This window comes from Agelaius phoeniceus, chromosome 16, assembly GCF_051311805.1.
Source record: "Agelaius phoeniceus isolate bAgePho1 chromosome 16, bAgePho1.hap1, whole genome shotgun sequence".
Taxonomy (NCBI): Eukaryota; Metazoa; Chordata; class Aves; order Passeriformes; family Icteridae; genus Agelaius; species Agelaius phoeniceus.
This window is the reverse complement of record NC_135280.1, coordinates 14,699,720-14,725,160: the sequence shown is the minus strand read 5'-3', so window position 1 is coordinate 14,725,160 and position 25,441 is coordinate 14,699,720. Positions and strand designations below refer to the sequence as shown.

The 25,441-nt window shown below is 64.4% G+C and overlaps 1 protein-coding gene across 4 annotated transcripts; it reads left to right on the top strand.

The window, feature by feature from the left end:
- Positions 1 to 3,593: 3,593 nt before the first annotated feature.
- On the top strand, positions 3,594 to 20,339 carry SBK1 (SH3 domain binding kinase 1). Of its 4 annotated transcripts, XM_077186815.1 has the most exons (5): positions 9,521 to 9,711; positions 11,058 to 11,691; positions 16,734 to 16,936; positions 17,021 to 17,223; positions 17,782 to 20,339. In XM_077186815.1, exons 3-5 carry the CDS (start codon positions 16,741 to 16,743, stop codon positions 18,562 to 18,564), a joined length of 1,182 nt encoding a protein of 393 aa, XP_077042930.1. In that variant the 5' UTR covers positions 9,521 to 9,711; positions 11,058 to 11,691; positions 16,734 to 16,740; the 3' UTR covers positions 18,565 to 20,339. The 4 variants fall into 4 exon arrangements, with proteins under 4 accessions (XP_077042928.1, XP_077042930.1, XP_054499900.1 ...); XM_077186813.1 differs by lacking the exons at positions 9,521 to 9,711; positions 11,058 to 11,691 and adding an exon at positions 3,594 to 4,210; XM_054643925.2 differs by lacking the exon at positions 11,058 to 11,691 and having other exon boundaries at positions 9,522 to 9,711.
- Positions 20,340 to 25,441: the final 5,102 nt, after the last annotated feature.

Here is a 25,441-nt window from a genome sequence, read left to right as displayed (position 1 = left end):
CTGCCACAAACTGAGCTGCAACTCCTTGGGAATGCCATGGAGAAATGAGCATTTTACTGCCCTGCCACCTCATGCAAAGCAACGTGATGAAAAGAGTTAAACTGTGTTTTATAAGTCCAACAAAGCAGCTTGGAGAAGTTTTGTCCACAAAGCCCCACGGCTCCCCACAGCTCCCAAGTTCCTTGGCAAGGAATTTGCTTATTTAGCAAGCTGTAAAAACCCAGCAGGTAAAAATTCCTGAGTCCAAATTCCCGAGGAAAGTACAAAAGTGGATAATTAATGATCTAAACCCAGCAGAGCCTGGGGACAGGGATGGGCCTGGGTCCTGCCTGGGTGCTGAGCTGGGCACACTGCTCAGGGTGAGGCACCTCTGTGGCTCTGTGCCCACTGCTGGTCCTGGCCAGGTGTTCCTGCCTCCATTCCTGCTCTGGGAATATTCACCCAGGATTATTCTGGGCTTCTGGCACTGCTCATTCCCCTGGGAATGGTTTCCCAGGGCCCTCTCAAGGGTGGCTGCTCCCAGCCCAAGGGGACTGGGCAGGTCCCCAAAGGACTCATGGAGGGCAGCACAGCAAACCCAGCCCCAGCCAGGCTTTGTGGGGCTGATGGCTTGAAAATATTTAAAATGGAGCCCTGGGAGTTCCTGCCAGTGTCCCAGGCAGCCCTGCCAGCAGCTCCAAGGCAGAGGAGCAGCTGGAATCAGGGCAGTTCTCTCCCTCTGCTCTCTTGCAGGTGGGGAGAAAGGACTTGTTCAGGCTGTGGCTTCTTTAGAACCCACACCAAGTTCAGTCTGTCCCAGACTTCAAATCCACCCAGACAGCCCAGCAGGATGTCCTGAGCTGCCCTTCTGGGCCTCTCCCTGCTCTCAGCATCCCACAGTTCTGGAGGACGCCGTGTCTTGGTGTGAACAGCCAGGTGTCTGCTGAGGAAGGGCAGGAGGCTCCCTTGAAGTGGAAAAGGTAAATACCCCCCCACTCTGAATTATTGTCATTTTGAAATTAAGGGGCTCTCAGGCAAAGATATGAGAGCATGAATAACAGCTCTTTACTAGGGAATAAAATAAAATAAAATAAAATAAAATAAAATAAAATAAAATAAAATAAAATAAAATAAAATAAAATAAAATAAAATAAAATAAAAACAATACAGACAGAGTTAGAATACAACCTGTCCCCCTGTGTGTCCCATGGGGGCTCAGCCCTCCTGCAGTGCCAGCTGTGGCTCTGCTGGAGCAGGGATCCTGCACAAGGGGGGAGTTTTCCTCTGCAGCTCCAGGGCTGCTGGAGATGGGCCTGGGCTCCCTCTGGCCATGCAGGGCAGCAGAAGCTGCTCCTCTGGCAATGCACTGGGCAAAGGCTGCTGGGCTGTGCCAGGCTCCCATTGGATCCAGGTAGGAATGCTTGGCTCCTGCCCTGGGCAATGCAGCATCTCCCCATGGGATGCTGGAATTGGATCAGCCATGCAGGGACACTCAGTGGCCATGGACAGCAGAGATCTCCTGCAGGGAGGATTGGCTGGGGGAGAGATAAAGAGAAAACTGCCCCATGGACAGCAGAGAACTGCCCCAGCTCTGACAGGTCACAGAACACACAGCCCCAGGCACATCTCACAGCCCTGGACACACCAGCAGAGCTGCAGGAGGTGCTGGAGGGGATGGTGGAACCTGGGTTCTCATGGGCAAGGTCTCATCCTCAGGGGTCTGTCTCTCACAAGGAGCTCCTGTGGAGCCCCACCAGGAGCCACATGGATTTGTGACTGGCCCTTTGCTCCAACACTGTGGTGGGATTTTATTTAGTGAGGCAGGAGGGTCCCATGTCCTCTTTTTCCAGGAAGCAGAGGGTGGAGGGGGAAGCCATGAGACACTGGGCACTCTCATCCTCTTCCTTTTTTCTCCAGGTTTTTGCTCCACTCTGCTCAGCTCATTAGCCAAGGCATTAAATTTTAACATTTTTGTTGCTCCTGCAGATGTGCTCCTGGTGAGTGGGTGCCTGGGTGGATGCCAGGCCCTGGCACCAGGGGACCAGGGGGCCTGGGGCACCTGATCCCATGGAACTCCCCCAGTGCTGCCTGGGGATGCTGGTGCTGCTTTCCCCAGCACCCAAGGACCAGCAGGGAAAGAGGATCCTTGCAAACACCTGCACAGCCCCAGTGGAGCCAGGCTGGGAGAGCTGGGGGTGCTCACCTGGAGAGGAGAAGGCTCCAGGGACACCTCAGAGCCCCTTGCAGGGCCTGAAGGGGCTCCAGGAGAGCTGCAGAGGGACTGGGGACAAGGCATGGAGGGACAGGACACAGGGAATGGCTCCCACTGACAGAGGACAGGGCTGGATGGGATCTTGGGAATTAGGAATTGTTCCCTGGGAGGGTGGGCAGGCCCTGGCACAGGGTGCCCAGAGCAGCTGGGGCTGCCCCTGGATCCCTGGCAGTGCCCAAGGCCAGGCTGGGCAGGGCTGGGAGCAGCCTGGGACAGTGGGAGGTGTCCCTGCCCATGGCAGGGGGTGGGATGGGATGAGCTTTAAAGTTTCTTCCTCCCCAAACCATTCTGAGATTCCAAGAGTCTGTGAGACAAAATTGGAATCATCAGAGTGTCCCGGGGGGACAGGACCCAGAGCAGCACAGGCAGGAGCTTTCTGGCCATGAGGAATTAAAAAGGCATCGATTTCTGCCATTAGCGGGGGTGTGGCCGGAGCAGGCAGAGCCACTCACTGAATTATTCAGGAGCGATGACGAAGCCCAAGGCCAGGCTGGGGAACCTCTCCCTGTTCTCCTGATCACCTTCCCAAGGACGTGGCTCTTGCTCCTGACCCAGGACACTGGGGGGGACCAGGATTTGGTCCCAAGGACCTGAGGGACACCTGTTGGTCCCTGAGCTAGGCCCAAAGGATGGGGAACAGGGACACATCAGGGCCTGTGTGACCCTGGGGGCTCCTGACCCAGCCTGGCCTGGTGTATCTGTGGAGCAGCTGGACACTGACTGCAGCAATGTCCATTTTGGGACAGGGACACTCATGTAGGGGCAGAGGGACACTGCAGTGGGGCAGGGGCACTCATCAGGGGGAAGAGACACTGCAGTGGGGCAGGGACACTTATCTAGGGACAAAGGGACACTGCAGTGGGGCAGGGACACTCATCAGGGGGCAGAGACACTGCTGTGGGGCAGGGACACTCATCTAGGGACAAAGGGACACTGCTGTGGGGCAGGGACACCCTCATGAGGCACCCCGGGGCTCCCTGCTGTGCCCTGTCCCACCGTGCCCGTGCAGGGGGGACACCCAGGGGTGGCACCTCTGCCACCACCAGCAGGCACAGCCACCCACGAGCACCCGGGTAAGAGATTTCCCCCCGATTATGCCACGTTCCCTGTGCCAGGGCTGGGCAGAGCCTGGGGCTGTCGGGGGGTCACAGCCCGGGCTCCTCGGTGCCCCGGGCTGGGTCTGCCCGGTCTCAGCCCGTGCTGGCCAGCCCGGAGGCAGCAGCGGGCACCGGGAGAGGCGGCATTCGAGGAGTTAATTTCCATGCTCGCCGCGGGAGTCGGGAGCTATTAATACTCGCACGCTGCTTGAGCTGTCAGAGCGAGCGGCGGCTCCGCCGGTGAGACGAGCCCCGCGGAGCCGCCGCTCCACGACGGCACAACTTTCCCCCTCCGTCCGTGCGTCCGGCTGCCGGGCCCCGTGTCCTTCCAGACCCTTCCAGACCGGCCTGGATCCTGTCAGAGCCCGCCGGGCCCCACCTGCTGCAGGGACCCTTCCCGTCCCCGCTGCCCGGTGCCCCGGGGCAGCCCCTGAGCCCCGCCGGGCTCGGCCGGTGCCTCGGCCCGCCCTGCCCGAGCCCCGGTGCCGCTGATGGCACCGCAGGTCCCTGCTGGCACCCCCTGAGGGCCGGGCAGGGCCATGGGGGCCGCGGTGGCGCTGGGCATCACCGGCCCCGGCCGGAGGGCGACGCGGGACGGGGCAGGGCCCGGAGCCGCCTCCGTGCCCGGGGAGCGGCGGGTCCCGGCGCTCAGCCCGGCCGTGTGAGGGCTCCCCGGCACCATGGCCCCGGCAGGGCCGGCCTGAGCCTCCGGCCACCGCCGGCACCGGGAGGAAGATGCCAGCAGCCCTCCGGCACTGCGGTCACCCTCGGCCGGGCGCCGCGGCCACCGGAGCCGAGCGATGGATTCCTTCTGCTTCGTCTGCTTCCAGAAAGAGGAGCTGCAGCCCCTGCACCTGCACAGGTGAGTGCCCGGGACAGCCCCGGCGGGGACACGGCGCTGCTGTGAACGCAGGGAGGGCACGGCACGGAGCGGGCACCGAGACGGCCCGGCCCGGGGGCAGCGCCAAAGTTTCCTCGGGAGCGGGAGCATCCTCTCCCGAAAGAGGAGCCCGAGCCGGTGCTGTGTGCACGGGATGTGCTTCCCTGGCAGCGGGGAACCGCTGGGCATCCCGTGCCGTGCCGTGCCGTGCCCATGGGAGCAGTGGGGCTGTGGGCAGCAGCGTGTGCACCCAGAGCCTCCCAGAGCCATCCCAGAACCGCCCCAAATCCATCCTGGAGCCGTCCCAGCCATCCCAGAACCATCCCCAATCCATCCTGGAGCCGTCCCAGCCATCACTGCTCACCGGAGCAGGGGCCCTGGGAAGTCTCCGCTCCTCAAGGAGAGCCACAGGCTCCCCGAGGCCCGTCCCTCTGGGCAGCCGCCCCGGCGCTCGCCTCCCCCTTTCCCGAAATCTCCTCTGCCATGGGCGCTGCTGAGCCACAGCCAAGGAGAATGTGCGGAGCCAGAACGAGCCGGGCGGGCGGGCAGGATGCGAGGTGCGAGTGCTGGCACACGCTGTGCCCAACTGCTCCTCGGTGGCACTGAGCCACTGCCGGCTCCTGTGCCGCGCTGCCAGCCCCGAGCAGAGCCCCTCTCTGCTCCAGCCAGGCACTGCCCGTCCCCAGCGAGCTCTGGGGGGCCTCAGGGCCACCAGCTGGATCCATCCAGGCAGTCTGGCCTCCCTCACGGGTGGCAGGGAGCTGTAGGGTTTGTTTTGGTGTAAACCCTGAGGTTTTGGAGCTCAGTTCCCATGAGTCGGTGCCCAGGTGGGGAACAGGGGTACCAGGGGCCGGGAGGGCCTGGCTGTGGGGGCACAGAGCTCCCGGGGCTCCTGTCCCACAGCCCAGCCCTGGCTCGGAGCTGACCAGGGGCACCCAGCCTGTGTCACACCACAGGTGGCATGGGCCTGGCACCCTCAGCCAGCCGGGGTGCCAGTGGTGGCCCAGGGTCCCCGGGGTGGCTGCAGGGACCGCCCCTCCCTGCTCGGGGACGGCGAGGGACGGACACCCATGGCTTGTGCCCAGAGGCTTCTCCCTGTCCTGCCCTGCTGCAAGGTGGGCTGCACTGGGGGGTGGGGGTGTGTCTGGTCCCTGAACACCCCTGGTTGTCACCAGCTTGTCCCTGAGTCTGTCTCCATCCCGTGGGGTCACAGCTGCCATCGCCTGTCCCCTCCAGCACAGCCCCACTGCGGGGGCTCCCCGGGGTGACAGGAGCTGCTGCCAGAGGTGCTCCCTGCCCTGTCACCGCCCCTGACCCTGTCACCACCACCTTCTGTCACCACCACCACTGGCCCTGACCCTGTCCCCCGTGCCAGGGGCAATGCGTGGGCCCCACGCGTGGGCGCTGTGCCAGTGGGTCTGTGCCCCATGTCTGTCCCCACGAGTTTGCCCCGTCATGTTTGTCCCCCCGTGTCTGTCCCCCCGTGTCTGTGCTCATGTCTTTTCACCTATGTCAGCCCATGTCTGTTCCCTGTCGCTGTCCCCCCGTGTGTCCGTCCCCCCGTGTCTGTGTGTCCGTCCCCCGGTGTCTGTGTGTCCGTCCCCCCGTGCCCGTTCCCGCAGCCTCTAGATGGTGCCAGGAGAACGGGCAGCGAGCGGAGGCGGCGGGCGGGCGGTGCCGGCTGCTGTGGGGGTACGGGGGTGCCAGGGCGGGCCCCGTGGCTCTCCCAGTGCCCCCAGCTCAGCCCCTCCTTCCCCTCGAAGAAACGCGTTGTGCTTCTTTCCCCGGGCAGCCCATCCCAAAGAGTCCCTCCGGTCCCGTTCCGTCCCGGTGGCTGAGCAGAGGCTTCTCCCTTGTCCCGGGCTCAGCGCTATTCCCAAGGTCCCGCCTGCGCCCGGTGCTGCCCGACCCGGGATCCATCCCCGGTGCGCTGTTCCCGGTTCGGGATCCATCCCTGGGGCGCTGTTCCCGGTCCGGGGCTCCATCCCCGGGGCGCTGTTCCCGGCCCGGGCTCCATCCCCGGTGCGCGGTGCCCGCCCCGCTCGGTCCCCGCAGCCCCGGGAGCACGGCACGGGCTCCGGGCAGCTCCCCGAGGGTCGGACCCTGGCAGGGGCTCGGCGTGTGCCCATCGCCGCCAGAGCTGTCCCACAGCCCCTCCCTGCCCTCGAGAGCAGCCCCGGGAACCCCCCCGGCTGTCCCCGGCTGTCCCCGCCCGGGGGACACCGAGCTGGGGGCTCCGAGCCCCCGCCCCGGCTGCGGGAATCAGCCCCACCGCCCCTTTCCTGGGAATGCCCGAGGGTGGGCTCTGTCCCCAGGGACCCAGGGGACACCGAGGGGACCCGGGCTGGGGCGGGGGGGGGGGGACAGGCCGGAGCCCCTGGGCTGAGCGGGTCCCCCCGCCCGGGCTGCGGCTCCCGGCGTGCTCCGCTCCCGCCGTCCTCCCTCCTTCCCTCCCTCCTTCCCCCCGCTGCTCCTTCCCAGCATCCCCGCAGCATCCCCGGCAGCTTTGGCTCCTGGCACCGGAGCGCGACAGGCGCGGGTGGCCGTGGCACCGGGGCCGTGTGGGGCTCAGCCCCTCGGCTCCCGCTCTGGCCGAACGATGGAGAAGGGACAAGCGACCTTCTCGCTGAATTCCGAGGGGATTCGGCACGCTGGGAATATTTTGGGCTTTCCAGGTCATTTCCCGCTGCCCACCCTGTCCAAGCGCATCCCACGATGTGCACCAGCCGGAGATTCCCTTTCCGAGCACAAATCCCAGGAGCCCTCGTGGTTCCTCGGGGAGGCGGGGGCTCTTTGCACGGTTTGGGATTGCACGAGGTGATAAACATGTTTGATCTGGCTCCTTTCATCTCGTTAATCTTAATTAGTTATTAATATTCCGGGAGTGCTTTGAAGACCACGAGCTCAGTGCGGGCGCTCGCTGGTACAACTGGTGTTACTATGGCTCGGTGTGCGTGTCACCCACGGGCCACCGAGGGACAGGGACACCCCAGAGGGACCTGACGGCCCCCACGGAGCCCCATGGAACCCCCCGGAGTCACATGGAGCCCTGCTGGGCCCCACAGAGCCCCGCTGAGCCCCATGGAGCCCACAGAGCTCCACAGAGCCCCCTGGAGTCCCAAGGAGCTCCCCTGAGCCCTACAAAGTCCCACGAGGACCTGCTGAAGGCCGTGGGGTCCCACAGAGCCCCACAAAGCCCTGCCAAGCCCCACGGAATGCCACGAAGCCCTGCCAGGCCCAGCTGGTCCCGGTGCCAGCTCAGCCCCTGTGTGCCCGGGGCACAGCACCAGGGTGGTGACACTGGGAGCTGACCCGCGTGTGGGGCGTGTGACAGAGTCCCTGCAGCCCCCCGTGGTCCCTGGGCCGGCTCCCCGGGCACCGGCAGCTCCCGCCTGACCTAGAAACAGCCCCGAGCTATAAATAGGGAGAGAGCTGACAGAGAGCTCGGAGGAGCCGCGAGCGGGAGGCTGCGGGAGCCAGGACGGCACCGCAAGGACAGGCAGGGGACACCCCATGGGGGTGGCTGTGCCTTTCCCTGTGTGCGCAGCCCAGCCCTGCCCATCTCGCCCGTTTTCCTCTTTCGCGCTCCTCCGCTGCTCCTGCCCCGTGCCAGCCCCGCAGCGGCCGCTCCAGCAGCGCCAGCCCCAGCCCAGCCCGGCCGGCCGGGCACCGCTCTCCGGCATTTCTCCTCGCAGCGCCGTCCCCATGCCTCCATCCCGCCGGGAATCAGCCCCCTGGGAGCGTCCCAGCCGCAGGAGCCCTGGCAGGACCCGAGCGGAGCGGGATGGAGAGGCCGGGCCCTGCCCGGGGCTGGCTGTGCCCCGTGCCCCGTGCCAGCTGCCAGAGGGTGACAGTGGCACAGCCGGCACACATTAAAGCGGAGTGTCGGAGTGTGATTCAGCCTCTTGCCTTAAAGTCATTCATGAAAAGCTTTAATTGCTCTGCATGCTCAGCGCGAGCGGAGCGGAGCCATCCGTGAGTCAGAGCCGGTGGCTCCCGGCCCTCCCCGCTCTCCGGGGGCTCGGGGGCACTGGCACGGCTCGGTCCAGCGGGCCGGGCACGGCTGGGGTGTGGGAACAGCCCGTTGTCCCCTCGGAGGGTGGGGCAGCCCTGTGGGTCCCTTCAAAGTGACATCGCGGGAGCCAAGGGAGCTGGCACCCAGCTGAGAGACAAGGAAGTGCCAAAGCAAACCCTGGCCAGTGTTAAACCTCCCTGCTTGGCCTTGGTGGGCACAGAAGGAAACCCGGGAAGACGAGGTGTGTCCAAGGATGCTCCAAGAGGGAGCACAGTGCCAAGCCCTCGTCTTCCTCCCGGAGAGCTGTCACTGTCCCCCGGGCTGGAGGTGCCTGGAGCTCCTGGTGCCCAGCTCTGGCATCGCTTGCTGAAAGTGTCGCCAAATTTAAGGCACCTGAAGGGAAGCCCCCGTGATGTGTTTGCCTCATCTGGCATTCCCTGGCTTGGCCTGAACGTTCTCACCATTCATGAGCCACAGGGGAAGCCGCGTGCCCTGCACACACTGAGGAGCAGCATTTTGGGGGGCTGTCTGTGCCATGGTGGGCATCCCCTGTGCCATGGTGGGCATCACCTGTGCCATGGTGGGCATCCCCTGTGCCATGGTGGCTCAGGGTGCCCAGAGAAGCTGTGGCCACCCCATCCCTGGAGCTGTCCAAGGCCGTGTTGGATGGGGCTTGGAGCAGCCTGGAAGGTCCCACGGCAGGGGTTGGAACGAGATGATCCTGAAGGTCCCTTCTAACCCAAACCATTCCCTGACCCAGGGTGGGCATCACCCACCCACGGGGGCATCGCCTGTGCCAAAGGAGAGGGAACAGAGTCTGGGAGGGCTCGAGGGGAAGCAGCGGGCAGCAGGACACGGTGCTGTGCCGGGCACTCCGGCTGCACAGCGCTGGGGACCCCCGGATCAGCCTCGGGTGGGGTCGGGTGCGAAGCCGCCCCTGCGGAGCGCCGCTCCCATCCCCATTGTCCCCATTGCCGAGCTCTGCTCCGAGCCGAGCCCGCGGTACCGGAGCTCCGCGCCCGCGGGGAGGGGGCGGCTCAGCCCCGACCCCCCTTCCTGGGCTGCTCCCGCACCGACTCCCCCCGGTTACATCGGGGGGCGGGGACGAGCAGCGCCCCGCATCGCGCATCGCTCATTCCGCATCCCCCCATCCCCGCGGGGCCGGCGCCGGAGCCCCCCCGCGCCTCCCGCTCCTCCCGCTCCGCGCTCCCTCCCCGGGGCGGCGCCGGTGCCGGTGCGGGCGGAGCGCGGCGCGGGGCGGGCGCTGCCGGGGCTTGCGGGGGGCGCCGCGCTCCGCTCCCTCCGCTCCCTCCGCTCCCTCGGCTCCGCTCCGCTCCTCCGGCGGCGGCGGGGCCGCGGCATGAGGAGCCCGGCGGGGCGGGCGGAGCGCGGCGGCGGCGGCGGCGGCGGCGGCGGCGGCGGCTCCTCTCCCGCCGGGGACGGGGCGCGGCGGCGGCTCGCCCCTCCGGTAAGGCGGCGGTGCGGGGATGGGGCGCGGGCACGGGGCTGCGGGGATGAGGATGCGGGGATGGGGGTGCGGGGATGGGGGTGCGGGGGGCGCTGCCCGCCCGGTACCGAGGCCGCCCTTTGTTTGCCCGCACGGCGCGGGGAGGGGACAAAACCCCCATCCCGGTACAAGCGGCGCTCCGGGATGAATGGAGCGGGGTGGGCACCGCGCGGTGCGGGCGCTGCCCCCGGGATCGGTCGCCCCCCCCCGGCCCGGGTCCCTCCTGCGGCCGGTGGCACCTGCGCCCCGGGCGAGGGGGAGGGCCGGGGACGGAGGGGCGTGAGTGACACCGAGCGGTGCCGGGGCCGCGGGGCTGGTCCCCGGGGGCTGCCGGCGGGTTTGGGGGTGTCTGGAAGGGTGCACTGAGCCGAGAACAGGGGAAGGGGAGAGCAGCGAGAGGCGGCCTCGGGGGCAGCTCAGGCCATGTCCCCTCATGTCCCCTCATTGCGTCCCCTCACCACCTCCCCATCTCATCTCCCCTTGTTTCCCCTCATGTTTCCTCACCTCCCCTTGTCTTCCCTCACCAGCTTCCTGTCTCCCCTATTACCTCCCCTCACGTCCCCTCATGTCCTCTTGCCATCTCCCCTCATGCCCCGTCCATCATCTCCCCTCGTTTCCCCTCATTGTCTCTCCTCATTGTGTCCTCTCTTGTCCCCTCATCATCTCCCCGTGTCATCTCCTCTCGTCATCTCTCCTTGTCTCCCCTCGCATCCCTTCACCACGTCCCCCGCTGTCTCCTTGTGTCCCCTCACCGCCTGCCCCAGCTCCCCTTCACCTCCCCCGCTGTCCCCCGCTGTCCCCCGCTGTCCCCGGGCCTCGGGGCCGGTCTCCATCCGAGCTCGGCGCTCCCGGGCCGCAGCGGGGAAGGGGGAGCGTGACCCACTTTCCTCCCGGTCCGGCCTCGCTGCCGCCGTGGCCGCGGGCGGGCGGCGCCAAGCGGAGCCCCAGCACAGCTCGGGGACCGGGGACAGGGCGGCCCGGCCTCGGCACCGCTCTGTCCGGGACCCTCGGGGCTGGCTGTCCGTGTGCCGAGCCCCCGACCCGCCCGGTGTCACCGTGTGTGTCGCCGTGTGTGTCACCGTGCCCTGCTGCGGGAGCAGAGCACGGCGGAGGTGGGAGCATCTCCCCCACGGGAGCGCCCAGCCGGCGGCAGGCTGATCTGGGGGCACACAAAGCCTTGCAGCGGAGTCAGGGCTGGGTTTGTGGCAGAGGGACGTGTCCCTGTTGTCGCCAGGAGCGAGCGGGGCCGGCTGGCCCTGCCGCGGGGTCGGGCAGGTGCCGCTCGCTCGGGGCGTTTGTCTTTGCAGATCCCAACCGTGCGGTGCTGTCGGCGCTGGCGGAAGAGTTTTTGGGAGGGAGATGATGACAGGCTGATGAAACCAATCAAACAATGAAGTAATCATAAGTCCCCGGTGCTGGCGGCGAAGGCGGGAGGAGCTGCAGGCTGGAGGAGCTGAGGTCCTAAGGAAGCCATCGTGCTCGGCAGCAAAAGCCCGGGAGGCCAGAAGCACTGAAAGGCAGCCAAGGTCCTGTCATCGGGGCCGATGGACAGAGACAGCCCCGTGTGCAGGAGGGCAGGGAAAATCCTGCGGGCAGCGCCGGGAGAGCGGAGCGGAGGGCGCAGGGGACGGTGGCAGGAAGGAGGAGCGGCGGAGGAGAGAGTCCCGGCACTGCTTTGTTTGCTCTTCCCGAATCGGTGTGCGAAACCTGAATCCTGGGACCAAAGGCTGAGGAAGCTCGTCACAGGCTGCTGGCCAGGACGGGAGATGGTTCCTGCAGCGGGGGACACCACGGACGGGTGTGACAGGGCCTGACCCTGCCCTGCATCTGGAACATCTGCACTGGGAGAGCAGCTCCTGCCCGTGCCTGGCTGGGCTTTATTGGCTTTGCCGAAGAGAATCCTGGTGCCAGGCAGGCTGCTGTGCTCTGGGCAAGGAGCTGGTATGAGAATTGCTGGATACCCTGGAGCTCAGTGCCAGTTCAGCCCTGCACGGGGGGCACTGGGCAGTGCCAGTCACTGTGGGTGCCTCGCTGGAGCTTTGGTGCTGGTTCCGGTGTGTCCGCGGTGCTCCAGCCTTTCCAGCTGCTCTGGAGCCAGCTGCACATGGAGACCTGCCCCACCCACGGCCTCTGCTCCTCCTGGGCTGCAGGATGCTGCCAGAGGGGCTGTCCCCAAACCACTGCCAGCAGCCAACGTCCCTGTGCCACGTGTGACCTCCCGGACACACTCGCCTTGTCCTGAGAGGCTTTGCATGGCCCTGGGGTGGCACATGGATGCAGGAATCCTTTCCCTGTGCCTGTTTTGCTGCTCTGGGTGAGGTGGGAGGTGGTGGCTGGCCTGGCTGGAGGCTGCCTGGCCATGGTGGTGCTGGTGGCTCTGAGCCCCGGTGAGATCCCTGTCCTGCCCCCACAGCCACGCTGTCCCCGTTAGGCCAAGGTGCCTTTGTGAGCCCTCCCTGGGCTGCAGCATGCCACAGCCCCCGGGAAGCACAGCTCAAATCTGCTGTGCAGGTCCCAGGGGCACGGAGGAGAGGACAGGATGTCCCTGGAACGGGGTCAGGCAGGAATGGAGGTGGCAGGGGCTGGAAATGCAGTGGGGAGGCAGTAGCTCAGTGTGGGGCATGGCCAAAGCACCGCTGGTCCCTCGTTCCAGTGACACCAGGGTGGTGCTGGCATCTGGAGAACTGGGAGAGGGGGTGGCTCTGGCAGGGCCCAGGGTGTGACTTTGCTGGCTCAGTGCGTTGTTTAGGGGAAACAGGGCAGGTTTGGAAGCTGGTTGGGTGTGGAGGGAGGGAGGTCCCTCCTGAGGGATGCCCTGGCCTCCAGCCCGCTGGGCCTGGATGGGAGTTGGTGTTACGTGCTCATAACTGAGGGTTTGGGGACGGGAAACAGGGAAATCAAATCTCTGCCAAGTGCAGGGACAGAGCAGCGTGGGCCTGTGCCCATCCCACTGCTGCATTTCACATTTCTCCCCTCTTTAAAGAGGAATCCGGGTTTTGCAGAGCCCCTGCCCTGCACAGATTTTCTCTTCATCGAGTCCCAGCCCCCAGTGCTCAACCGTGCATCAGGCTCAGCCCAAACCCTTTTCCTGTAGCCTCCCTCAATAACTGGGTTGTTTTTCTGTCAGTCTCTAATGTGGCCAGAGGGATTTTTTTCCCCTTTCCCTCTTAATTTCCAAGCAGCCGCCGCTCCAGCAGCCTTCTCTGCGGGAGCCTGGGGCAACTCCCCCGGGCGGCCTCTGCTCCTCTCAATGAGCTCCTAATGAGTTTGCAATTAGTTATCGGCAGAGCCGATGTGCCCAGGGCTGGAGCGGGATGTGCAGCGGGATCCAGAGCAGGGCAGAGCATCCCCGGCAGGGAACAGCGCTGGGGCTGCGCCTGTCGGCTCCGGGCAGGACGCTGGGCTGTGGCCATGGGACAATGTCCTTCCGGGACGTGCTCCACGGTGCTGGGGATGGAGCCGGGAGCTTGGGGAACAGGAGCGGCAGCTGCCGACGGGAGACGAGTGGCTGCCTATAAATACCTGCCAGGGAGCAAGGAAGAGGTGGGTGGATTATCCTCCTCACTCAATGAGATAAACGGTTCTGAAGCTTAAACACAGAACAATTTTAGTCTGAATAGTAGGAGAAATGGCTCAGGATGCGGAGATGACGGCAGGAACCGCCTGTGGTGCGCGGCAGGTCCCGGGGCCACGCGGCAGCCGCTCCGCTGCCTCTTTGTCACTCCGGGAGCTTGGGCCGCGGGGGCTCGGCCGGGATGCTCATCCCTCCTCCCTGCGTGGGAAAGCTCCTTCGGGAGCACCTGGAACTGAGTGGAGAGGGTGTGTTTGTCCTCCCTGGGACGTGGGGCTGCCTCCCTTGCAGGGTTTTGGGGCGGGAGAGGAGCTGGGGTGCCGGGAAAGGCCCCGCTGTGGCTCTGGAGTGACCCGATCTGGCCACACCCGCGCTCCTTGGTGGGACTGGCCTGGCTGCAGAGCGAAATGGGACCTCAACCCGGCCAGACCAAGCTGGTGGCACCTCCTGCCACACTGGCACTGCCATCCCCGCTATTCCCGCTGTCCCTGGGAGCGCACGGCGCTGGAACCGAGCCCTCGCTGCCTCTGCTGCCGCCCCGCTTCGCTGCTCGCATCAAAGCCAACATGTTTCCAAAAGCTTTCAATTTTTAATGACAACTTCTGTGTTTGTGCTCTCCGTGGCCTCGGCGTGTCGGAGTTTTGGTCGCCGCCGCTGTTTGGCTCCTGCTGGGTCGGTGCTGGCCCCGTGGGGCTCCCGTTAGCCCCGGCCAGGCGGGGCTGTCGCTGTTCGGAGCTGCCGGTGCAGGATCCCGGCCTGTCCCCATCCTTGGCAGCACATCCCGGTGCCAGCTGTGCCAGCCCCCAGCTCCGGACTGTGCGGGATCCCCGCTGCCCGTGGGTGCTCCTCGGTTCCTGCCTGGGAAGGAGACACCTGGAAACCCCAACAGGCTGAGCCAAAGGGAAAAACAAACAGCCCTTGACTAGGAGAGCACTTCCACAAGCTGCCAGCCCTCCCTCTCCTCTCTCCCATCCAACCAGCAGGGTTTTTCCCCAAACCCAACCTTCCCGACTTGAATAATTGCATTTCAATGCCGGTTAATTAAGGGACATTGATGAGCGCAGCCGTAAATCCAAGCGTAGCCGGAATTCTTCGTGCAGGATGCTGGGGGCTGTTCTCAGTCCTGCCTCCAGCGAGCTGCTGCTGATCCACCTCCACCTCCAGCACCCAGACGCTGAGATGGTGCTCCTCTGCCAGGGGGCCAATGAAACACTATGGAGATGAGCTGCTTCGGAGATCTTATGAGTCAAACTGTTACATTTTTGGAACATCATGATGTTGAAGTTCCTTTTCTATTTTTTCCCCAACTTCCCAGGGAAAAAAAATATAACTATAATAAGTGAAGAAGCTGAGCTTTGGTTTGGGATGACAGGCAGCACGGTGGGGGGAAGGAAGGAAGGAAGGAAGGAAGGAAGGAAGGAAGGAAGGAAGGAAGGAAGGAAGGAAGGAAGGAAGGAAGGAAGGAAGGAAGGAAGGAAGGAAGGAAGGAAGGAAGGAAGGAAGGAAGGAAGGAAGGAAGGAAGGAAGGAAGGAAGGAAGGAAGGAAGGAAGGAAGGGAGGAAGGGAGGAAGGGAGGAAGGGAGGAAGGGAGGAAGGGAGGAAGGGAGGAAGGGAGGAAGGGAGGGAGGGAGGGAGGAAGGGAGGAAGGAGAAGTTGGAGATCCGACTCAGCCTTATTGGGAAGGGGCTGGGAGGATCCTTGTGTGTGAGCCCGACCATGGGGTGCTGCAGGTGCTTTGTGGGGTGTCTGGCACCATTTGGGGTGGCTGTGACAGCCCCTGCGTGGGGCTCAGCCCGTGGGCACCACCTGGGCTCTCTCTGCCCATCCTCACCCATCTGCAGCCCCCGAGTGCCCTCCCCATGTCCCTGCCTGCCCAGGGTTTGTGCTTGTGCAGTGATGGAGCGCCCTGAAGACATCAGAGGAGATGCTGGAGTGGTTTCACTGCTCTGGTGGTGTGGTGGGTGACTCTGAGCTTGGATCTTGCTGTGGGAGTGTTCAGAGTGTGGAGAAAACCATCCCTGGTTTGCTGGGAGTGAGGAATGTTGGTGCTGTTGCCCATGTGCTGCTGGCTGGGCCGGCCTCTGCTCGGCTTTGGTGAGATCCCACCAGGAATGTGCATCCAGCTGTGGATCCCTAGCACAGCAAAGACATGGATATGTTGGAGCAAGTCCAGAGGAGCTACAATGATGATTATTGGGATGGAACACCTCTGCTATGAGGAAAAGCTGAGAGAATTTGGATTGTTCAGCCTGAAAAAGAGAAGACTCTGGGAAGACCTTAAAGCCCATTTCAGTGCCTCGAGGGGCTCCAGGAGAGCTGCAGAGGGATTTGGGACAAGAGCCTGGAATGAGAGGACAAGAGGAATGGCTTCCCACTGCCAGAGGGCAGGGCTGGATGGGATATTGGGCAGGAATTCTTCCCTGGCAGGGTGGGCAGGCCCTGGCACAGGGTGCCCAGAGCAGCTGGGGCTGCCCCTGGATCCCTGGCAGTGCCCAAGGGCAGGCTGGATGGAGTTTGGAGCAACCTGGGATAGGGGCAGGTGTCCCTGCTCATGGAACAAGACTGGCTTTAAGGTCTCTTCCAACCCCAAAGCAGTCTGGGATTCTGGGATTCTCCACACCAGAGTCTGGCACCCTGGCTGGTGAAGGCCAGGAGCTGGTGGATGGTCAGAGAGATGTGAGGGAGGGATTTGCTGCAGAGTCATTGTGTCCCCTTGGTGCCAGGGCAGGGCCCTGGTTCCGCTCTGGAGCTCCCCCAGCTGGGCTGAGGCTCAGCTCCAGAGGGGCTCAGTGTGGAGCGGACAGGGCTGGCTCTTGGGGTCCCCACTGGGGACACAGCAGGAGAGGGGACCCCCAAAGGGCCTTAGCTCCTGTCCTGCAGCATGGCTGGGAACACACCAGGCCTGAGAAAATGTGTCCATGCGTGTCCCTGTTTGTATCCACGTGTGTCCTTGTCCCTGTCTCTGCCATGCCTGGACCCCTCCCTTTGCCCCCAAACACCCACATGGCTGCAGCCCCCATGGAGGCTGGAGCATCCCCTCCAGAGCCATTGGGTTGGTGGCCCTTGGGGACAGAGGGGTGGCACACAGTGGGGACTGCTCAGCCCAATCCCCCTTTGCCATGGCTGGGACCCAGGGAAAGGGATGGGATGGGATGGGATGGGATGGGATGGGATGGGATGGGATGGGATGGGATGGGATGGGATGGGATGGGATGGGATGGGATGGGACGGGACAGGACAGGACGGGACAGGGTGGGATGCGATGGGATGGGATGGGATGGGATGGGATGGGATGGGATGGGATGGGATGCAATGGGACGGGACGGGATGGGACAGGACAGGACAGGATGGGGTGGGATGGGACACCATGGCCCTGCAGCCCCACGGAAGCAGTGCCACCTGTGCCTTGCAGCGCAACCATGAGCGCGGGCTCGATTGAGCAGGAGCCGTCGCGCAAGCTGGGCTGCTGCGGGGTGCCCCTGATCACCGAGGACATGCAGTCCCTGGCCATCCGCACCCTCTCGGGCACCGACATCACCAAGCACTACGACCTCATCCGCGAGCTCGGCAAGGGCACCTACGGCAAGGTGGACCTGGTGTCCCACAAAAGCACAGGTGAGGCCAGTGGGGCGTGGGCTGGGAATGGGGTGCTGGGTCTGTCCCAGCCCAGGGCTCACTCCTGTCCCCTCCCCTCCACAGGCACCAAGATGGCCCTGAAGTTCGTCAACAAGAGCAAGACGAAGCTGAAGAACTTCCTGCGGGAATTCAGCATCACCAACACGCTCTCCTCCAGCCCCTTCATCATCAAGGTCTTCGACGTGGTCTTCGAGACCGAGGACTGCTACGTGTTCGCTCAGGAGTACGCCCCCGGCGGGGACCTCTTCGACATCATCCCGCCCCAGGTGGGACCCCAGCACCTCCCACGGAGCCTCTGTGGGATGTGGGGGCTCAGGGGTGCTGAGCAAAGCTGCCCCTGTGTTTTGTGCCCATGTGGGAGGGGCTGCAGGGACTGGGCACCCCCATCTGGGCTGGGCTTGACCACAAGCACCTACAAATAAATGTGGGGCCCATCACCCATCCTCTGGGTGGCCTAAGATCCATCACCTATCCATAGGATGGCCTGAGACCCATCATCCTTCTCCTGGGGAAGCTGTGGCTGCCCTATCCCTGGAAGTGTCCAGGGCCAGGTTGGATGGGGCTTGGAGCAGCCTGGGATAGTGGAAGGTGCTCCTTCCCAGGGCAGAGGGTGGAACTGGACGATCCTTAAGGTCCCCTCCAACCCAAACCATCCTATGGGGGAACCTGTGACCCACCACCCATCTCCTGGGTGACCCATGGCCCACCACCATCCCCTGCCCCAGAGCACCCACGACCATCAGCCCACAGAGCCGTGGGTGTCGGGGCCGGGTGGGTGCCCCCGGGGCTCGCTGGGGGTGGCTGATGCCGTGTCCCCCCCGCAGGTGGGGCTCCCCGAGGAGCTGGTGAAGCGCTGCGTGCAGCAGCTGGGCCTGGCCCTCGACTACATGCACAGCAAGAGCCTGGTGCACCGGGACATCAAACCGGAGAACGTGCTGCTCTTCGACCGCGACTGCCGCCGCGTCAAGCTGGCGGATTTCGGCATGACACGCAAGGTGGGCTGCCGGGTCAAGCGCATCAGCGGCACCATCCCCTACACGGCCCCCGAGGTGTGCCAGGCCGGGCGGGCCGAGGGCTTCGCCGTGGACACCAGCATCGACGTGTGGGCTTTCGGGGTGCTCATCTTCTGCGTGCTCACCGGGAACTTCCCCTGGGAGGCGGCGGTGGCGTCCGACGCCTTCTTCGAGGAGTTTGTGCGGTGGCAGAAGGGGCGGCTGGCGGGGCTGCCCTCGCAGTGGCGGCGCTTCACGGACAGCGCCCTGCGCATGTTCCAGCGCCTGCTGGCCCTCGACCCCGAGAAGCGCTGCCCCGTCAAGGAGGTTTTCTACTTCATCAAGTGCGACCTCATGGCCGAGGTGCGGTGCCGGCCCTCGTACCGCTCCCGCAAGCACGCCAGGGACAAGCTCCCGGCCGGGCCCCACTGCCACGAGGCCGGCGGCTCCTGCACCCCCGCCCCGCTCAAGAGGACCGTCCTGACCGAGGGGAGCGGAGCGGCCCGCCCCGAGCCCGGCGCAGCCGCCGCGGGCACGGCCAGCAGGACAGACGGACGGCAGGACAAGGGCAAGGGGCAGATGGTCCTGGCCACAGCAATAGAGATCTGCGTGTGACGGCGGCGCCTGGCGGCTGCGCGACCCGCCCGTCCCCCGGCCCGGGGACAGGCATGGCGAGCACGTCGCGGTGGTGCTGGTGGCACGAGCCGGGACCGGGCTCTGGGTTTCCCAAAGGAAAAAAAAAAAAAAAAAAGGAAAAGGAAAAGAAACACGATGGAAGAGGAAAAGGACAGAACTGGTTGCGTTCTGTAGCGCCAAGGATGCCGATCCCCCCCGCCCCCCCTGGGCGAGGCCAGTGGTGGCCGGAGCGCAGCCGAGGGCACCGCTCGCTGCTGGGGAGGCTGGGGGCACCCACAGCCCTGGCACGGCTGCGCTGCCCCCTCCGAGGCTCCCCGGGGCATGGGGAGGGGTCTCCCAGGGCGGGGAGGAAGAGTCGGGGGCAGCGGGCGGCTCTGTGGCTCTGCCCCAGCCCTGCTCCACCCCGCCCGGGAGCGGGAAGGCCGATGACCCTGCACCGTGGAGGAGGCCTTTGGGGGGTTTGGGTGGGTGGGATTTGCCCTCTTCCAGCGGCCCCTGCCGCGCTGCCGGGGGCCGGGAGGGCGTGGGGAGGCGGGTGACGGGGAGCCGGGGGGTTGCCAGCAGCCCCCGAGCCCCGGCAGCCCCGGCTGCCTCCCTGCCGTGGGAGGTGCTGGCAGCCATTGATGTAGCAAGTGTCCCTGTCTGTGTGTCGTTGTGTGTCCCAGCCACTGCCGCTGGCAGCCCCTGCCCTGCCCCACCCGGCTCAGGCCCTGCTGGAGGGATGGCTCCCCCCTGGCCGGTGCCGGCCGTGCCGCAGGTTGGGTGCTCGGGCCGGGCTGGCTCTGCCGTGCCGGTGTCCCCGCGGCCCCTCTGCAGACCCTTTGTACCCAGGGAGCGGGGCAGGTGGCAGCGGTGCCCCCCAGGCTGGCCTGCACAGCCCGGCAGCCGGGCAGGGAGCTCCGAGCGGCTTCCCGCGGGCCCGCCTGCTTCTCCGTGCTGTCCCCACCACCCCTCCTCGCTGTCCCCCCTTCCCAACCTGTCACCCTCCCCTGGGGCTGGCGGGGAAGCGGCAGCGGGACAGGCCCTGCCGGGGCTGGCTGCAGCCACCGGTGGCCCCTTAGTGACAAGGTCCTGGGGTGTGCGTGGAGGTCACACCTTCCCTCCCGGATTTGGGCACCCAGCAGAGCGGGGAGCTCACCCCGCCGCCGTGGTGGGGACGCTGTGGGGGCACCCCAAGGCAAGAGCACCCTGCTGTGGTTCGGGCTTCCCTCGCACGGGGTGGGTGCCGTGGGGCGGCCCCGGTGCCCCAATTCCCCACAAAGGGCTATAACGCTTTCCAGCAGCAGCAGCAGCAGCAGTTTACAGAGCAGGGGCCGCCCCCGCCCCCGCCGTGCCCCGTCCCCGGCACCCCCCGGGCCCGGCGTTAGACGTAGCATTGCCCCACGTAGAGAGCTAGGCACCGGTTTTACTCCTCTTTGCCTTAGGTCCCTCGATGTCCTCGATCTTTCGTGCAATAATGTAGATAAGGGATCCCGGCCGCCCCGGAAGGGCTCGGTGGCACCGCCCGGGTGTGCCCCAGGGGGTGCCCGGTGTGATTTCTGTCCCCGTCGAGGTCGCTGTGTCCGTAGGTTGTCAGGTTTTTATTTCCAGTTCCCTCAGCTGTCGGGTTTCGGACCTTCTTCCCGTAGGAGAGGCTGTAGTGTCACAGACGTTACCTCAGTTTGTCACTGTTGAAAAGGATTTAAAAAAACCACAACTGAAACCATAAAAAATGACAAAATACATAGTTATAAAAGCAACAAAAAATTTCTCAATGGCAGTGAAGACTTTATTTTTTTTACTAACTAAAGGAAACGTGATGCTGCTCGTGCGGGGGCAGAGGGCACGGCCTCTGCCCTGCTTGGCCTCAGCAGTGGCTGTGGCAGTGTCCCTCCACTTCCACCCTGTCACCGCCGGGAAGGGAGGGGAGGGATGTGGGGACAGCACCGTGGGCACCTACGGCTGGGGGGCACCTACGGCTGGGGGGCACCTAAGGGTGGGGAGCACCTACGGGTGGGGGGCACCCAGCGGCCCTCGGTGCAGCCCCCTCCCAACAGCCAGGGCTGCCGGATGCCAAATGTATTCCAACCACGTCCGCAGGCTAATTTCAATTTCCTGGTAATTATGCAAATGAATGTGGATTTAATTAAGGGCAGATTTCATTAAAGTCTTCTTGGGGAAATGAGAACAGGGTGGGGGAGAGCGAGGAGGAGGGGGCGGTGGCAGGGAAGCAGAGATGAAGGCAGCGCCTGCCCCGGAAGATAAACGGGCACGGGGGATGCGGAGGGGAAGGGCGGGAGCCCTGGGGAGTGGGGACCCCCTGCAGGAGGGCAGAGCAGTGCCGGGCACGGCGGGGCAGGGCCAGGGATGGATGCTCGGTGCATCCCAGCCCCGCTCCGGGCACCGGGCAGCGACTCCTGCCCATCCCTGCTCCAGCAGCGGCGGCTCCGGCTCCTTCCTTCCCACCAGGGCACGGCAAGCATTGCTCTGACACGTGATTCGTATTTTTCTCTTCCCCGGCTAAAAATACAGATTTGGCCACGCCGAGAGGTCTAGGAAATCAATGTCATTGTCACCAGGCTGGCTGGCAGGACTCTCCCCTCCCCTATCCAGACAAAAAAGGGATCGCTGCCATTTGACGTCTCGGAGCCGAAGCGGAGCTGCCTTTAATCCAAAGGGAAGCGGGGCTAATTTTATCCCGGCAAGGTCGGGATGCTGCGAGCCCGGCAGCGCCCGCGGGGCAGGAGCTGCTTGTCTCCAGGCAAAAGATCCAGGCACAAACAACGGAGCTCAAGTTTGCCAAGGCAGCACCTGCACGGCAGAGGTGTCACCTGGGCGGCAGGGCCACAACCAACCCGCGTCCCCTCCGGGTTCGCTCCGGGGGCACGGCCGCTGACCTTCCCTGGGCAAAGGATGAGCAACACGATCACTGCCCTGAAAGGAAAATAAATAATCCTCTATTTGGGCAGGTCCTGGAGGAGCGGAGGGAAGGGGATGGGGTGGCAGGTGTGGAATGGTGTGGGTGTGGGTGCAGCATCCCGTAAAACCAGATCCTTCCTAGCTGGGAAGGACAGGAAGGCCCGGCTGTGACACTCAGCTGCTGATCCTGCCTCGGATTTCATCCACCCCTCGATTCCGGAGCTGGATTGTGCCCGGTTTTCCTCACAGACACTTTGTGAGGCACTGCAGCCCCAGCTAAAACATTGGGGGTTGGGAGTAAAAATAACCGGGAATGATCCGCTCGTTGGGAGCACAGCACTCAACGCCAAGCTGGCATCGCACGAAGTCCCACCCCAATCGCAAACAAGCCCTTTAAAAGGTAATATTTTGCCACTAGGATGGTGCCGCAGCTCGCTGCTGACTCAGGAGGGGCCGTGGGATGAGGAGGGAGTTCCCACGCAGGCCGAGCAGCGAGCGGAGCGCAGGGTCCGGGCTGCCGGGGCTTCCCCAGCCCCGCTCGGGGACACGGGGGACGCCAGCCCGGCGTGGGGAGCATCCACGAGCTGCGCTTCTCGGGGCTGATCCGCTTTCAAAAACTTCCAAAAATAGCGGTGGCACGGCGCTGGAACGGGCGTGGGGAGGAAGTGTGACTCATGTGCCACCCGGTGCCCCGGCGGAACCGGGCGGGCGCCCGGGCGGGAATGCGGGAATGCGGGAATGCGGCAGGAGGGAGCGGCACGGGGGCATCCCGATGCTCTTTCTGGTGACAGCTGACTGCCCACGGAGGAGACGCAGCTCGGGCTCGTCCCTGCCTGTCCTTCCCGCGGGGACCCGCTGCGGTTCCAGCTGCCAGGGATGATGGACAGATGTCAGTCAAGGCCTGGCAGCGGCCGAGGGCCCCAGCGGGAATGAGTTGCCGGAGACAGACAGCAAAAACTGTCCCGAGATGGGGAAAAGCACAGCCTGTGCCGCCTGGCAAGGTTAGCAGGGAGGGAGAGGTGACCTTGTGTGACGAGCCAGCCACCTTCGGGAGGAGGCAGAGCAGAGCTGGCTGCACCTCCTGGCCCGTCCCAGCCCAGCTCCCAGCACGGCCCTGCCTGCTGGAAGAGCCTGGAGCATCCCACGGGGAGCAGCCGCTGGCCGGACCCTGCCGGGGCTGCCTGCCCTTGCTCCAGCCTCGGGGCTCTCGGCTCGGGGCCGGGGGAAGCAGGAAAATGCTGCGGGAATCTCCGCCGGCATCTCCCGCCTCCCACAGCGGCTCTGGGCACCTTCTCCCAGCCAAAGGTGTTTGTTTTCCCCCTGGAACAGGCAGGGTTTCCAGAGGGTGTTTTCCCCGTTTTCCCCATGGAACAGGCAGGGTTTTCCCCCTGGAACAGGCAGAGTTTGCAGCGGGTATTTCACCATGGAATAGGCAGGGTTTTCAGAGGGTGTTTTCCCTGTTTTCCCCACGGAACAGGCAGGGTTTTCAGAGGGTGTTTTCCCTGTTTTCCCCATGGAACAGGCAGGGTTTTCAGAGGGTGTTTTCCCTGTTTTCCCCCTGGAACAGGCAGGGTTTTCAGCGGGGTCTTTTGGCTGAGGCATGGTTGGGGGTGCCAGCTTTGGCAGGAGGGGGTTGAGGGCAGTTTTGGTCGCGGGGAGGTGCCAGGGCTCAGAGCACCCCCAGCCCTGAACACCCCCAAAGGTTTGGGCTGTGGGCTCCAGCTTGCAGGCCTCCCACGTTGCCATGGCAACTGCAGCATCCCAGCTTGGCAGGGATGGGAAATCTCCTCCATCCCCTCAGCGCCTCGCCCGGCCGTGCCTCTGGATCTGGCACAGGCAGCATCCCAAACCCACGGAGGAGCACGAGGTGCAATTCCTGCAGGCTCCGAGGGCTGGGCCACGCTCTTCCTTCCTGCACAGCCCTCCCAGAGCCACACGGCTGCAGGGCAGGGGCAGGAGAGATTTCTGCTTTTCAGATGTGGATCTTCCTGTTCCAAACCTTTCCACTTGCTCTGGATTTGTGGGGTCCTGGCAAGCAGAGCATCCATCCCCCAGGCTGCCCCCACACCTTCCTGCCTTCTCTGGACCCTGCTCCCCCAGTTGCCCCAGATTTGGGGGCAGCAGAGCCAGGGGTGTCTCTGGGCTGCTGTTACCCCATTAATCAGAGCATCCTCACGGGCATCCTCATCATTGCTCTCGGCAGCCTCCCAACCCCTGAGCTCCGAGCCCTGAGAGATCCCGAGCTAATTCCTCGCTGACAGCAGCGGCACAGGGCTGGGGAGAAGCTTAGCTCCTCTCAGAGGCTGCTGCACCTCCACAAAAGTCGCATTTGAAGAGCATTAATAGAAGATTAATCGAGGTTTTAATAAACAGCGAATCGAGCGCTAATGGAGCCCAACTTGTAAGCCATGTGTAACACCCCGGGGGCTTAAAGGCATCCAGAACGTGGCTGGAACAGCTGAAAGGGGATGTTAATCACCTTGTAGCCCTGAAGACGCCGCAGGGGAAGGGAATCTTAGAGGGAAGGCTGCAGGTGAGCCTGGGGCACGACCTCACCCCTCCCACTGCTTCAGGACACGGGGATTTATTTACAGAGTTTCCCCCAGCCCAGCCCTGGCACGAAGGCGGGCGGAGGAATTTGGGACACCTGAGTGCCCCCGGGGCTGGGGCCACAACGAAGCCAGGCCAGTTCACAAGGGGAGGCCAGATGTGCCCTGCAGTGCAGCTATTCCCTGTCACGGACTAGGGGTGGTAACGGGGCCATTTGGAGGGGGCAAAGCCCGCAGCTGGCCTGGGCCCCCTCTCCTGGGCTCCCTCTCCTGGGCTCCCTCTCCTGGGCTCCCTCTCCGGGCCAGGAGCCCATGGGCACCTCCCTGCCTGAGGCTGCTCCCAGGTCTGACAATCCCAGACAGGGATTTCAGTTCCCTCCATCCCGAGGAAGCTCCAGCTCCCTCAGCCTCTGCTGGCCTCACTCCTGTTTGTGGCACCTCTGCAGCCACTCGGGGGCCAGGCCTGGCTTGAGGAGCAGAGCCAGGAGCCATTTCCAAGGACCAAGGCTCAAAGTCCCCTGGACCCTGTGAGTGTGGCTGGCCAGGATAACTGGTATGTGCCAGGCCTGGCTGGCCCAGCCTGCCCAGACAGCTGCCTTGCCTTCAGAGCCAGGGCCACTCCAGTGTTTGGAGGCTGCCAGCTGTGCTGGCTGTGGCTCTGGGCTGGACATGGACTCTGGTGTGGCTGGGTGGGAGCTCAGCAGCTCAGGATGGAGGGACCGTGGTGCTTTAGTGGTCAGGAGATTCTCAGGGGTGTTCAGTTTGCTCCAGAGCACCTCAATCACTTCCATATGTTTGGATAGCCCCTGTGGGGGAAGGAGCAGCTCTGCAGGGCCCAGGGCAGCAGGGTTGGGGCAGCCCAGGATTCTCTGTCAGGAGCTGAACACCATGCAGGCTTCCCAAGGAGGCAGGATGCTGGGAAGGACAGCCCTGGGGACCAGCACCAATCCCATTTGTGTCACAGGGACCTCCCTGCAGGACAAGGCCTCCAGCTCCCAGTCACTGCCCAGCTGTCCCCCCATCCATTCCTGGGAGCCACTGGCTCCTGCTGCTCCTCAGCACCAGGGGCCTTTCAGTGCCCAGTGTGCTGGGAGGGGGAATCAGCCACCACAGCTCAGGAGCTTCTGCCAGAGCTCAGGAGAGGAGGAGCCCCACAGCCAGAGTCACCCTCAGAGCTGGGATTGCAGCTGTGGCTGAGGTGGGCTCCAGAGCCCCACGAGCTCCTGGGAGCCAAGAGCACTCTCCAGTCTCCAGACAGGGGCTGCCAGCTGAAGGGCAATGGCCAGCCCAGGCAGAGCAGCAGGGACACCCACCCCACCCTGCTCCCTCCTTCCCTCTGTCACCTGAAGCCTCCCAGGTATCAGGAGGTAGGACAGCTGGTACATCACAGCATCCGGATCACAGAATTC

Bases quoted from the DNA above. Each gene is read 5' to 3' on its own strand.
- SBK1 (XM_077186813.1), top strand. From the start codon at position 4,149: ATGGATTCCTTCTGCTTCGTCTGCTTCCAGAAAGAGGAGCTGCAGCCC. The intron at 4,211-16,733 runs GTGAGTGCCCGG...TGTGCCTTGCAG, and splicing joins CAGCCCCTGCACCTGCACAG to CGCAACCATGAGCGCGGGCT. The intron at 17,224-17,781 runs GTGGGACCCCAG...TCCCCCCCGCAG, and splicing joins TCGACATCATCCCGCCCCAG to GTGGGGCTCCCCGAGGAGCT.